At 39.5% G+C, this 13,778-nt stretch overlaps 2 protein-coding genes across 2 annotated transcripts; one reads left to right on the forward strand and one right to left on the reverse strand.

The window, feature by feature from the left end:
- Positions 1-1,164: 1,164 nt before the first annotated feature.
- LOC109157716 (uracil phosphoribosyltransferase-like) lies at positions 1,165-5,050 on the forward strand. The gene is made up of 11 exons (XM_019305558.1): positions 1,165-1,538; positions 1,670-1,748; positions 2,571-2,629; positions 2,915-2,992; positions 3,176-3,257; positions 3,390-3,438; positions 3,642-3,709; positions 4,028-4,095; positions 4,436-4,491; positions 4,579-4,626; positions 4,722-5,050. Exons 1-11 carry the CDS (start codon positions 1,311-1,313, stop codon positions 4,777-4,779), a joined length of 873 nt encoding a protein of 290 aa, XP_019161103.1. The 5' UTR covers positions 1,165-1,310; the 3' UTR covers positions 4,780-5,050.
- Positions 5,051-10,973: 5,923 nt separating this feature from the next.
- Positions 10,974-13,427, reverse strand: LOC109157765. Its single transcript, XM_019305605.1, has 4 exons — positions 13,060-13,427; positions 12,617-12,960; positions 12,324-12,499; positions 10,974-12,215 (listed from the first exon to the last, which is right to left on the reverse strand). Exons 1-4 carry the CDS (start codon positions 13,425-13,427, stop codon positions 10,974-10,976), a joined length of 2,130 nt encoding a protein of 709 aa, XP_019161150.1.
- Between the last annotated feature and the right edge of the window lie 351 nt (positions 13,428-13,778).

Here is a 13,778-nt window from a genome sequence, read left to right on the forward strand (position 1 = left end):
AGTATTTCCTTGGTATTGATATCTTTTACAACAAAAAAGGAGGGGTGAAACTCAAAAAAGACTTTATTATCGGATGCAAACTTCTGAACAGATAATAAAGAATTAGACAAACGCGGAACGTGAAGTATATCAGACAATGTAAATGATCTAGAAGGGGTATTAAAAGAGGCATGGCCAACATGACTAATAGATAAACCCATACCGTCACCGACACGTAAAGTGTCATTACCAGTGTACTTCTCCGATGTAGAAAGAGCAGCGACGTTCGGAGTTGCATGATTTGTGGCTCCAGTGTCCGGAACCCAAGTATGAGAATTTGACGAGGTTTTAGCAACTAAACCATTCTGAAACACCAAATTAGCCTGAGAACCCGGAGCCCCTGAATATCGCCGAAAACAGTTGACTCCCGTGTGACCGAAACTTTTGCAAATTTGACACGGATCATTATAGCGCCAAAAACAATTGGCTCCCGTGTGACCAAAACGTTTACAAATTTGACACGGATCATCATAGCGCCAAAAACAATTGGCTCCCGTGTGACCAAAACGTTTACAAATTTGACACGGATCATCATAGCGCAAAAAACAATTGACTCCTATGTGGCCTAAACCTTTACAGATTTGACACGGATCATCGAAGCCACGTTGCTGACCTCCACGGTAATTAAGGTTGCCATCGCAGCGCTGCATCTTCTTAATTTTATGAATCACAAAACCCTAGCTAACTGATACCAGATGAGAACTGATTGTATTATATTTTCTGAACTTAATTACAATGAGATCAGATGATGTGAATATATAGAATAGAGAGTCACAGTGTGACAATGATAAGAAGTATAGAGTCACAGTGCGACAAGGATGAGAAGTTCTAAACAGACTCATATACATAGAGTCCTAATACAAATGACGCGTACAGTACACCCCTATGCGTTCAACGCGCAAAAAATGTAAAGATGTTAAAATCATCTCTCTTTTTGAACCCCAACAAAAATCAATTTTTCTGCAAGTTAAATTTCTTATTTTTCATCTCTTTTCTCTCTTCTAAATCATCATCTCTCACCTTCATATCCTCTAAAAAAAATCCAAAAAAGAAGTTACTGTTGTGAATGCTCTTATAATTAGTCCAATAAAATTGAGATCAAGTAAATATTAAAAAGGAAAAAAAGACATTTAGCCAAATGAAATGAGCAATTGCGGGCGCCCTCACCATAGTCTACGTACGACCGTCTTCGTCGGACTCCAAATGCTAATCAAATTTGTATCAGCCAATCTTCAGTAGCTACACTTCTGTTCAGCTACGCATCTCTGAAAATGGCGTGCTCTTGTGGTTTTACTATTCCTCCCAATCTCAACCTTAACCTCCGCCTCCGGCAACAACCTCCTCCTCTCCACTCCGCACCCTATCGCCTAATCCTCTCCCCACCTTCTCTGAAATTGCAGGATCATTTTTTGCCTCGCAATAGTAGGCGCAGATTCCGCACTGCCGTTAATTGCCAAACAACGACGGAGAGGAGAACAATGTCTGAAGATAGGATGCTGGTGAGTTACTTCCACTCTGGTCGTTGAGAAGATGAGTTGGAAGAGAATCGAGGTTGCTTTGTTTATTCTGTTCCGTTAACCTAGCTGATTATTGATTTGATTTGATTTGATTGCGTTGGTTATTTTATCAGGTGTTTGTTCCGCCGCATCCTTTGATAAAGCACTGGGTTTCAGTTCTCCGAAATGAGCAGACGCCTTGCCCCATTTTTAGTAAGCGACGCTTTTCACTTGACTGGTTAAAATTTAGTTTTTGTTTAAAAATGTGAAATCTTGTTCAGTTTTACTAGTTTGTTTTGAAATTGAAATTGAAAGAGCATGCCAATTTTATTCACAAGTTGTGTCTTAGACTCTTAGGGAAGCTCAAGTATTAGGTACACACACCCCTCACTGACTTAACTCACTGGTCCGGTAGGCAGGGAGTATTTGGGTGTTGGGAGAAGAGACCAAGGTTCGAAACTTGATAGTGGTAATTTGGAGATTATGCCCAAAGTGGATAGATCCTTGTGTGCACCGACATTTTTCCTTGCTCTATTTGGGCAGCCATTGGGGTTGGGGATTCAACCTTTTGGGAGAAATATTAGATACACAGACTATTTCTATACAGGACGTCACATGTTCAATTCCAACTCCTCAAACATACCAAAATACCGGGAACAACCTTATTGGCTATCTTCAGTTGTAGGAAGCTTAAACATTGTCTCTTATGATATAGTAATTATAATTAAGGTTATTTTATTATCTGATTTGTCTGATTACTTGTTGTCTAGCAACAAGTTATGTGCTAGTCCTCCTTAAGGACAAACACAAAAGCTTCTATCCTATGTAATAGTTTTTTTTTTTTTTTTTTGGATATGCCATATTTGCAAATTATGCTTTTCTGTTTTAGCCACTAGACACCATTCTAGATCTGCCAAAGAGCACTTTTAATTTTTAAGATTGCGTCTAGCCTTCTCATATAGGGATGGAGAGTGGGGACAGTCTTCTTCAACCATCTGACTTATTTTTTTTTTTGCCTTACTTCTTCCATTGCAGAGAGTGCAATGGCTGAGCTAGGGAGATTGTTAATTTATGAAGCATCAAGAGATTGGTTGGTGAGTTGGTGCACATTGTTTAAATTATTGCTTAATCTATCAATTGGATGGACTACATTGAACTTGAACGAATTGAATTTGAATAGAGAGAAGAAAAAAGTTACAGTACTTGGGATATTATGCACTATTTTAGCATTCTGCAATTCCCATCTTGAAGTTTACTGCCTGTGATGAACAAATAAACTAATCTTGCTTTTGGAACACTTGTTTGAGCTAGGAAACTTCTTAACTTGTTGTTTCTACCCTGCTGTGTTGTTTTAACTAATATTCACCTTTTTGTGCCAGCCAACCATAACGGGGGAGATCCAAACACCAATGGCTATTGCCTCAGTGGAGTTTATTGATCCAAGGGAACCAGTAGCTGTTAGTATATTTATCTCTGCATTTATGTTCTATTGTTGCCTGCTTTAACTCTCATTCACAGAGGTGATCTATGAAAGCATAGTCTTCTATCGCTAAGTATTTTCATGTCTGATTTCAGTGTCAATCTCAAATTCATTAATAAAACTTCCAAAAACTTTCCTGAGCTATTTGCTCTTTTTGCAGATTGTTCCCATATTGAGAGCTGGGCTTGTTCTTGCAGAGAATGCATCATCAATTCTACCTGCAACAAAATATTATCACATAGGTAAGGAACCTTGAAGATAAAACTTTTACTCAATATACTAGTCTGATCATGTAATAACATTGACAATTATTGTTATTATTGTCATGGTTTTTACCGTGGCTCTGTTGGATTTATTGTCATTCCAATTTTCAGGAATTAGCAGAAATGAAGAAACACTTCAACCGGATGTATATTTGAACAAGTAAGAATTCTTTCTCTGTTCTGGAATGATTTAACTCTTCTTTCCTACTTCCATGTTGTGTGGCCTGTTATTCTACAGTACAATTATGCTCTTAGGCCTCACTTCTTTTCTTGTCTATTATTCTAACTAGTTTAGCCTACCCCATTGGTCTTTATGTAATTTATGCATAAGTTTTCTCACTGCTCTTCGTGCTGATGCCTCAGGTTGCCTGAGAAATTTCCTGATGGTTCTCGACCTCGTGTCTTTGTTGTTGATCCTATGCTGGCTACAGGTAGAAACATTTTCCTTCCAGGTTTCTAATATTTCTTTTAGAAATTGAAGATATTAGTGATGAACTTAAAATACATATTACTAGAATGCAATCTCCGGATGAATGAGCTTGTTATAGAACTTATAGGACTGTATTACCTTTCATGTCAAAAATTTGTTTCCTAAACTATTAATCTGTTCTTGAGCTCCCATCTTGTCCTTAGAAGGCATACTAACTAATGCATGCAAACTATGCAATTATTGCTACTGTCCAACCTCTTATTGTATAATATGATCAAAGGAGTTTTTTTCTAATGCATTTATTCTCTACGATTTCTAGGTGGAACAATAGTTGCAGCTATCGATTTAATAAAGGAGCGTGGAGTTGAGAACAAGCAGATTAAAGTGGTAAGACACTCTTAGTTCTTTCATTTAAATTCTCTTTCTGCATATTGCAGCTTCTGCTGTAAGATGCTCATTGGATGAAGATAATACATCTTGTTGAGCTTGATTTTACGTGTTTTTTTTTTGGCTTTTCATTTTCTCAAGATTCTTTTTATTTATTAGCAACCTTGGAGACAAGACTGTGTCCTTGTATTTCTAGAAAGTGGGTACTGTATTCTTTTCCTCCTCTTTCTCAAATCCCCGGGAAGGAAAGTGAAGGGAGATTGTGATGACAATCTGTCAGGACTAAATTTTACTGAATGCTTGATTTTTGTGAATGCTGAAAGTTTCTCGCATTTTTCAGATATCTGCTGTTGCTGCTCCCCCGGCCCTTCAAAAACTTAGCGAGAAATTCCCAGGGTAAGAAGCTTAATTGTGTCAAAATCTTTTAGCCATGAAGCTTGCTTATTCCAGTTAGTTGTTATCTTATACATCTGCGATTTTCAGGCTACATGTATATACTGGAATTATCGACCCCGAGGTTAATGAGAAAGGGTAATTTTTCTCACACACACAAATTTCGATTTTTGAGTTTGCCAAACAACAAAAACTTATACTTGCATCATTGCTACATGATTTTATGTTTTCAGATTTATAATTCCCGGTCTTGGAGACGCTGGTGACCGTAGTTTTGGCACTTCAACGTAATCAGAGTAGCTAGGTCTCAATACACAAACCCAATCTGAGTTTTGAACAGTTCAACCAATTTTCAAGAAACCTGGGAAAGATCTCCCAGGATCCAGTAGCGTATCTTACTCAATTTCTTGTATTTTAGCAGCTTTATACAGAATCTCAGAAACTGCAATGGATTCTGAATATGTATAGACTTCCACGAGGGACAATCTTAGACTCATATGCGGCATGAAGTACAATTGTCTGACATTTGAATAATTTCTATAAAAAGCTTGATTTATTTGAAGTAGTGCTGAGTACATGGTTAATCTTTAGCAGGGTAAAAATATTTTTTCAATGCAGATTAAAAAAAAAAAAAAAAACACTAACTAAGCTAGACTTCCAGAGCCAACTACTATGTAGAGTGTGATGCCATTTTTGTTACCATTCCAAATGGGTTCACAGGATTAAACCCTTGCGGTGGGGGTATTGATTCTTTGGACTGAAACAGATTGAAAAAGTATAGAACAGATACTACTTGTAAAAAATCATGAGTGTTTCTAAAAAAAAAAAAAAACTAGACTCCCAATCATAATTGCCTTGTAAAAAATCATTAGTGTTTCAAAAAAAGAAAAGCTAGATTCCCGGATCACAACTGCAACTGCCGCCGGTGCCGGTTTTGCTGCCATGAGGCCTGGGTTTGAAGCTAAGGCAACAACACAACAGACCTATCAGCAACATAAATGCTGAAGCTGATGCTAAAGCTTCTGCCCAACTGCTTGCATAATATCCCATTTATCTCTCTCTTTGATTTCTAGCTTGCTCTTTAGCCTTTGCTTCACTACTTGTATATGCAGTCTGTGTGTGAATTCCTGGCAATACTGCTAGCCTTTAGTTAGAGGCAGAAGATATGGCCTGGCCGGCCTGGTATATATAAACTTTCATTTGAATTTGTAGATGGAAAAAGGGGATCAAAGATCAACTGGATCTCAAGTGTTTGGAAAAAAAGCAAAAGAAAGGAGATGATATCATTACAGTAGTAAAGAATGGAACATGGGGTTGGTGCCAACACGGTGTATGAGCTTGAAAGAAGCCATGAAAACATGGTCCAGCTAGCTCATGAAAATATGAATAAAAAAATAAGTGATGAATTAATTATAATATGTTAGGGCAAGGCCGCTAAGAGCCAAGCTCAGTACTATGTGACTAGATGAATTATTGGGCGGGAGTCGATAAAGGGTTAAGTAAGTCCAGCACCCTAACTCCTAAAAAATTGTGTGGCATAAAATTGCTCTTTCGTTACTAGTTATAAATTTTGGCGTAATGGTAAGTGTTTAATTCTAAGAGAATAAGATGGAAGTAAAAGAAAGCAACAAATGGTAGTATCTTATATCCATCAATCAACCTCTTAGTTTATTACCGAAATGGTCCATTGACTATTGTGAAATTACCAATTTGGTCCTCGACAATTTTTCGTGCCTAATTAGCGAGTCCTCGACTTTGAAAATGTTAACCAATTTGGTCCTTCGTTTATTTTGTTGTTAGGCATCCGTTAACTTGGGACCAAATTGGTAATTTTGTTATAGTCAAGAGACCATTTCAGTAATTAACTTTCAGAAAAAATGATGCATGTGATGACCGAAATGGTCCATTGACTATAACAAAATTACTAATTTGGTCTCGAGTTAACAGATGTCTAATGACAAAATAAACGGATGACCAAATTGGTTAACATTTTTAAAGTCGAGAACTTAATTTGACACAAAAAATTATCGAGAATCAAATTGATAATTTCACAATAGTCGAGGAACTATTTCGGTAATAAACTCAAAAAACATGTAATATTACTTTTAATTAGATCCGACCCACAAAACCAGATGACTTTTATATCAATCAGATCTCCCGGTGTCGTACGGTTTTAGTGTGTACAGGAATATCTTTAGAAAAGTGGGTGATCTCTTTTTGTGAACAAGAAGATCACATATATAATTGGTTTACGTGCTTTTGAGAGTTGAAAATTCTCTACCCAAACTTAACACTTTTTTAACACGCAGATTTGGCGAACGGTGGAATACACGCGTAGGCAATTGCCTACGCGTGTATTCCACCGTTGTTAGAGTTACCTATACTCCTATACAATATATACTCTTTCTACACGCGAAAATGCGAAATGCGTTTGTTCGGTTATTTGGCAAGTATGGACAACTTCAAATCTTTAATAAGTGTATTCAAAAAAATTAATAATAATAATAAATTTTAGTCACTTGCGCACTTCATCGTTGATGAATTGACACATATACGCACTCAATATATTTATTTATATTATTAATATCAATGTCTCATTATTCATGTGGATGAAAATATTAGAAATGGTCCAAGAATAGAGACTTGGGATCCAAAAGCTCACAGCCCAGGGCCCAAGGAGAATCCACGATCCAAGATTCAAGAAGAGTTCATGGCCTAAGAGCTAAGCAATAGTTATGCTCTGCAACCGAATGTACCATGCGCATGGTGCATACGATGCAAAATGATGTTGTTTTGACTAAAAACGCGCGTCTCACTTTAAAAAAAAAAAAAATCAGGTTCGATTTTCGGCAATAGCATTATTGTGGATATATAGTTATGAATTTCTGGATATATAGTTATAAATTTGTGGATATATAGTTATGAATTTATGGATATTTAGTTCTGAATTTATGGATATTTAGTTCATTCATTGTGGATATTTAGTTCATTCATTGTAGATATTTACTTCATTCATTCACTGTGGATATTTAGTTCAATCATTGTGGATATTTAGTTCATTCATTGTGGATTTTTACTTCATTCATTCACTGTGGATATATAGTTATGAATTTGTGGATATATAGTTATGAATTTCTGGATATATAAAAATGCAATTGCTGGGAATCGAACCTGATTTCTTCTTTAAGTGGGACGCGCGTTTTTTTAACCAAAACGGCGCCGTTTTGCAACCGTATGCACCTTGCAAGGTGCATTCGGTTGCACAGCATAATTTGCGAGAGCTAAGAGCGAGGGATGCTCCGGACAAGGTGGAAAGGGCCCGAGCACAACGTAAGGGACCATTGGACAACACTCGGACATGAGGTGAAGGCATCCGAAGCCAACTCTGGGCTGGCGACCATTTCTGCCCTAAAGCTTATCTTTGGGTCCGAGATGGTGGGCCTTGACTTGGTCTCTCCGCCCACCACACGTTTTTTAGGAGTTTCTTCAGCTTTTTCTTTATATAAATTAATATCGTCTTGGCTTAGACTATGTTCAATTTTACTACACAATATTCTTTGTAATACTCTATAGTTAATTCATAGAATATTATTACAATTTATCTTCTCTTTGTTAGGAATTTACAGTCCTAGATGTATTGAGTTTCCTATTCCTACATTATGTGTAGTATATTTGTGTGTATCGTATCTGTGTACAAGAGTATTCTAGAATACAAACATTCATATAGTATCAGTAGTCCACGTTTCTCATGGCGGCTTCTTTTGTGACTATTTTTGACGACTTTGCTTGTGTCTTATCCGAGTGGACCGTTTCTGATGCGGCTACTGTCTCTCTTACGTAGGTAGTGACGAATGCCCTCTTTACGACACAACATTTTGTCTCTATCAAATTGACCTTAAGAGATTTTCTCTTTTGGCGCACACAACTTATTTTGTTTCTTTATAGCCAAAATTTGTTGGGTTTTGTAGATGGAACGCATCCTTGCCTGCCAACCGCTTTCTCTTCAGTCTCAGGTGAAGTGTTGGCTTCTACTACTCCTACTGTTAATCCAACGTTCTCCTTATGTCTATGATCATATCTTCCCTCTATGGGGAGGTTATGCACATTGCCATCAGTAAGTCAACGTTAAAGGAAGTTTGAGACTCCATGAAAGGGCGATGATGTCTACTTTTTGTGCGCATGCGTTGTGGCTTCTGGGGTAGATCCAGTCTGTCTAGCAAGGGGATATGTGGGTTACAAATTATTTAGGTCGTGCTTAGGTTGTTGTTGAGGAGCTAGATGACTCTCGTCGGCCGGCCAGTCTCCCTTGACGAGCAAAATCTTTACGTTTTTCATGGGTTGCAGCCGGAATTCTAGTCTCTGGCTAAGTTTCTCTCCGTTCGGGGCTCACCGGTCACGCTCTGTTAGGAATAATTGTAAGATTTTGATGAACCAAAATTGTATTTTGAAGAATTAGAATTTTCCAATTTTATTTTATTTGAGTCTAGTATTGGTTCTTATACGCAAGCAAAAATATACAGGGGATTCAAGCAAAGATTACCAAATCAAGGAGAATTAATCTTGATAAAGAGTATTAAGCGGGAATTGATCTTAAATTAATTTAGAGCACAAAAAATAACAAAGGTTCCAATGGCAAAATCGGAAGAACACTAGTTAGAGCATGAGTCAAGAGGTATATAGTTTGAATCCTAATGAAGCATTTTTGTGAAACCACCTCTACTTATAGAAGCCCAAAGCCGTGCTCTAGGGCAAATGAACGAACCGGTTCCGATGCGCTCTACTACTACCATTACTTATAGAAGCCCAAAGCCGTGCTCTAGGGCAAATGAATGAAACGGCTCCGATGCACTGCTACTACCATTGGTGGGCTCTACTACAACTGACGCTCTACTACTACCATTAGTGGATGAACGAACCGGGCTCTACTACTACTAGCAATGGGCGGAAGAGCTGAACAAACTGGCTCTACTACTAGCAACGGGCCGACGAACCGGCTCTACTACTAGCAATGGGCGGATGAGCTCTACTACTAGCATTAGTGGATGAACGAACCGGCTCTACTACTAGCATTGGTGGATGAACGAACCGGCTCAACTACTACTACCATTGGTGGATGAGCGAACAGGCTCTACTACTAGCAATGGGCAGATGAGCTCTACTACTGGCATTGGTGGATGAACGAACCGGCTCTACTACTAGCAATGGGTGGATGAACTTTACTACTAGCATTGGTGGAAATTGTCACGTGTGAAATAGAGAAGGAGAAGAAGTAGGCGGATGAGCTCTACTACTAGCATTGGTGGATAAATGAACCGGGCTCTACTACTACTAGTAATGGGCGGAAGAGCTGAACGAACCGGCTCTACTACTAGCATTGGTGGATGAACGAACCGGTTCTACTACTAGCAATGGGCGGATGAGCTCTACTACTAGCATTAGTGGATGAACGAACCAGCTCTACTACTAGCATTGGTGGATTAACGAACTGGCTCTACTACTACTACCATTGGTGAATGAACGAACCGGCCCTACTACTACTACCATTGGTGGATGAACGAACCGGCTCTACTACTACTACCATTGGTGGATGAACGAACTGGCTCTACTACTAGCAATGGGCAGATGAGATCTACTACTAGCATTGGTGGATGAACGAACCGACTCTACTACTAGCAATGGGCGGATGAAATCTACTACTAGTATTGGTGGAAATTGTCACGTGTGAAATAGAGAAGGAGAAGAAGTGGGCAGATGAGCTCTACTACTAGCATTGGTGGATGAATGAACCGATTTTACTACTAAAAATGGGCGGATGAACTGTACTACTGGCATTGGTGGAAATTGTCACGTGTGAAATAGAGAAGGAGAAGAAGAGCTCTACTACAAGCTCTACTACTAGAGCCCATGCAAAGTAACTCTACTATTAGAGCCCAAGCAACAAGATCTCTACATCAAGTTATTCCCAAGCAACAAAGATCTCTACATCAAGCTATACTACCCAACTCTACTATAAGATCTAAAAATAGATCTCTACGGAGGTTCCAAAACAAAGCTCAAGCATGCATTCCTTAAATAATAAAGGCTCTATCAACAGCTCTACTGAAGGTCCAAGGATTTTACACAGAGAAAGAGAAGATGCTAAATTATACTCTATCAAGGACGAAGGACTCCATTATAATTTTTACATGGACTGCATGAACACAAATGGAACCAGAGAAGGAAGAAAAAGGTTGATTCACGACAAATTGTTTGAGCTCAAGAAAGAATCAACAGATTGAAGAAATTATTTTATGCTCAAGCAAGAATCAACAGACAAAATATTTGGAAGATCAACTTGATTCAAAGCAGTCTAAAAACAAAACAAAAAAAAAAAAAAAAAAGAAAACGACATCAAAACATAACGCCCAGCCAGGGCCAGAAAGTACTCGATCACAAAAACTCTCCCTGAGTTACTACTCCCCCTTTTTGCCAATGGTAGCCAAAGATTAAACCTTTGAGGGAGAGTCACAGTCAGACTTCACGGGATCCTCAGCAGCAGCAGCAGTAGCAGACAGGCTCATGCGGAGAAGAACAGTAGCTAGCTCAGTGCGCGCACCAGTCAGTTGCTTGGCAATGATACCGTGCACCGTCTCAAGATCAGCAACTCGCGCCTTCAATTGTTCGGAAAGCCTCTCATCTTTAGCATGTGGAGACTCATCATTCACAGCATCAGGTTCCGAATTGGATGGGGCAGTCACCGGAACGACATCATTAATATGATCTCCAGAAAGAAGACGTTTATCAACAGTGTAAAGCAGCGTCGGACTGATCACTTCGCTGGGCATAGGCTTAAGACCCTGAGAGGTAAGGATGCCAAAAATCAGATTTGGAAACGGTAGTCTTACCTTCTGTTCCCGGGGATGAACCAGAGTTAGAACATGATAAAAAATCCATTTGCCCAGATCACACTGCATCTTAGTTCCAATTCTAAATAAGAACCCTGCCAGAAGCTTGCCAACCGTGTTGAAATGCGCTGATGGAAGCCAGTTGTGCAGAGCCAGGCGATGTAGGATGACATATCTAGACGTGAGATGCGAGCTCAGCAAATAGTCCTTATCTCCTGTAGGCCAAGATGTAGTATGTCCACCAGTAAGAGTTTTGGCCACCACATCCCATTCAGTAACAGCTTCTTCTTGCACTGTAGGCAAGCCATAGTATTTATTTATCACATCTGGCCCAAAATCATACCACTTCCCTCTGATGAAGATTTGCATCGGTCGTGGCCCTGTGAGACTGTCAATCTCATCACTGAGATTGCAATAGAACTCATATGTGAGCAGCTTGGAGTAAGGGCAAACATCTGTAACAGTTTTCAAAAGACCAACTTCATTCAGCAAGGGCAGGATGTCGCAAACGGAGTTCAGTTGATTCTTATCCACAGTTCTTTGAACAATCAGCTCTCTTCTGACCATAGTGGCCCATTTTGTTTGTGCAGCAGGAGATACAAACTGATGTTTGTAAACAGTAGTATCAATTCCTTCAATAGGTGGAACCTCCGGAGTTACACTTCGACCTCTTGACCTTGTGGTAGGTTTCCCTTTTCTGACAGAGGGGGCTGGTGCAGAAGAAGCTTGAGCAGCAGTAGTGCCTTGTTGCTTAACAGAGGAACGTAGAGTCTTGAAAAATTGGTGGATAGGTGGGTCTCCTTCAGGCTTAGCAGTGTCACTCGACTTTCTCTTCTTCACAGGCTGATCCACATCAACATTATCAGCACTGGTTTCAACAACAACCTTCGTTGGAACATTCTTCCTTTTTGGCCGTCTTGTTTCTCTGGATGGGGACTGAACAGGAGTCACCGAGTGGCTAGAATCAGAAACATTTGCAGATGAGCTCCCAACAATATTTGATATCTCTCGAATTCTGGAATTCGTGGAATCGGGATGAGCAGTTCCCTCAACAGTAGGGGCAGCAGAAGAAGGTGCTTGGGATCCATACACCTCAGCCAGAATCTTATCATCTTCACTGGAGGATTCTGAAGGGTGTATCACTCGATAAGGTTGAGGGATCGAAGCAGATGGTAACCCAGCAAAATGTTACACATGTTCCAGGATTTCTCCCAAAGATGTTGCAGTGTAAACAGGAACTCCACCTGTTTTCTCAGACTTGTGGGGACTTGATAAATCAACAGTTTTAACAATTGCAGGTAAGGCAGGAGGATCAACAGCAGGACAAGATTCTTTAGAGACATAAACAGTTTCAGACGGAGGCAGAGCAATGTTCTTAGAAGCATAAACAACCAGACTCAGTGGATTTGGCTCATCAGAGGACTTTGTTTTCTCATCAGACACATGTAACGCATCAGATTTTTCACCAGCAAAATTAGTCACAGGCAAAGATAAAGGATCAACATTCACAGGGGACTTCTCGGAACCCAAAGAAGATTGATTTTCAGGCAAAACAGACACAGACGATGGAATAGAAGAATCAACAGGTCTATCAGGAGAAATTTCAATAGGGGTTTCAGAATCATTTACCCGTTATCGAAGAATCTCCTGTCTGTGTGTTGCTTCTCTCTGAGCAGCTTCAAGATACAGAGCTTGGGACTCCTCTCGTCGTTGAGCTTCTTCAACAGATTGTAGGGCACGTTGAGCAAAAAATTGAAGGAATGCCCCGGCCCGATTTCCATCGAAAGGTTCTGGAATAAACACTGGAGAGACGTCATCACTGGCTTCGGCGACCAACACAAGAAGTTCAGTTACATCATCTGCCGACCATTCAGCATAAAACTCCGGATAGTTGGTCATAACAGTCACCAGAATCTCGTCGCGAAGCAGAGGATCAAGTTTGAGCTTCTTCTTCATAGCCAACTGTAGAAGTGTCTGAATGTGTTTGAGGGCTGCCGCCGGAGGGTGTACCTTTCTTCCAAGCTTAATGATGATGTTTTTTACGGGGTCCGCCATTTAAGATTAAGTGCGAGAAGAAGAATAAAACACCGAGAGCAGATAAGCACGGTAAATGGAGAGATGAGAGCTGAGGTGAGTTCTTTCTTCTTGACCCCGTATCATATAGGCTTAAGGGTGAAGAACCCTAATTAATGCGGCAAGTCAAAATATCATGCAAAAGTGATTGATGGACACAACGGTATAGCTCCTTTTTAGGAAGGAAACGGAACCCAAGGGAATTTGAAATTCAAAAAGCATTGAGATCTTTTAAGATATCTTCTGAGAAGAATAAGCTTAGATGATCTTCTTAACATAAAAAGAGAGGAGTCTTTAAGGAAATTCAAAGTCATAACACTGACCCGTATTAAA

Source organism: Ipomoea nil, unplaced genomic scaffold (assembly GCF_001879475.1).
Source record: "Ipomoea nil cultivar Tokyo-kokei standard unplaced genomic scaffold, Asagao_1.1 scaffold2792, whole genome shotgun sequence".
NCBI lineage: Eukaryota > Viridiplantae > Streptophyta > Magnoliopsida > Solanales > Convolvulaceae > Ipomoea > Ipomoea nil.

Excerpts from the sequence above, each read along its gene's own strand:
- LOC109157716 (XM_019305558.1), top strand. The coding sequence starts at position 1,311 with ATGGCGTGCTCTTGTGGTTTTACTATTCCTCCCAATCTCAACCTTAAC. Across the intron at positions 4,492-4,578 it reads CTTAGCGAGAAATTCCCAGG|GCTACATGTATATACTGGAA; the intron begins GTAAGAAGCTTA and ends TGCGATTTTCAG. Across the intron at positions 4,627-4,721 it reads CCCGAGGTTAATGAGAAAGG|ATTTATAATTCCCGGTCTTG; the intron begins GTAATTTTTCTC and ends TTATGTTTTCAG.
- LOC109157765 (XM_019305605.1), bottom strand. The coding sequence starts at position 13,427 with ATGGCGGACCCCGTAAAAAACATCATCATTAAGCTTGGAAGAAAGGTA. Across the intron at positions 12,961-13,059 it reads CGAGAGGAGTCCCAAGCTCT|ACCTGTTGATTCTTCTATTC; the intron begins GTATCTTGAAGC and ends TTCTCCTGATAG. Across the intron at positions 12,216-12,323 it reads TTTCTGATTCTAGCCACTCG|CCTGTGAAGAAGAGAAAGTC; the intron begins GTGACTCCTGTT and ends GATGTGGATCAG.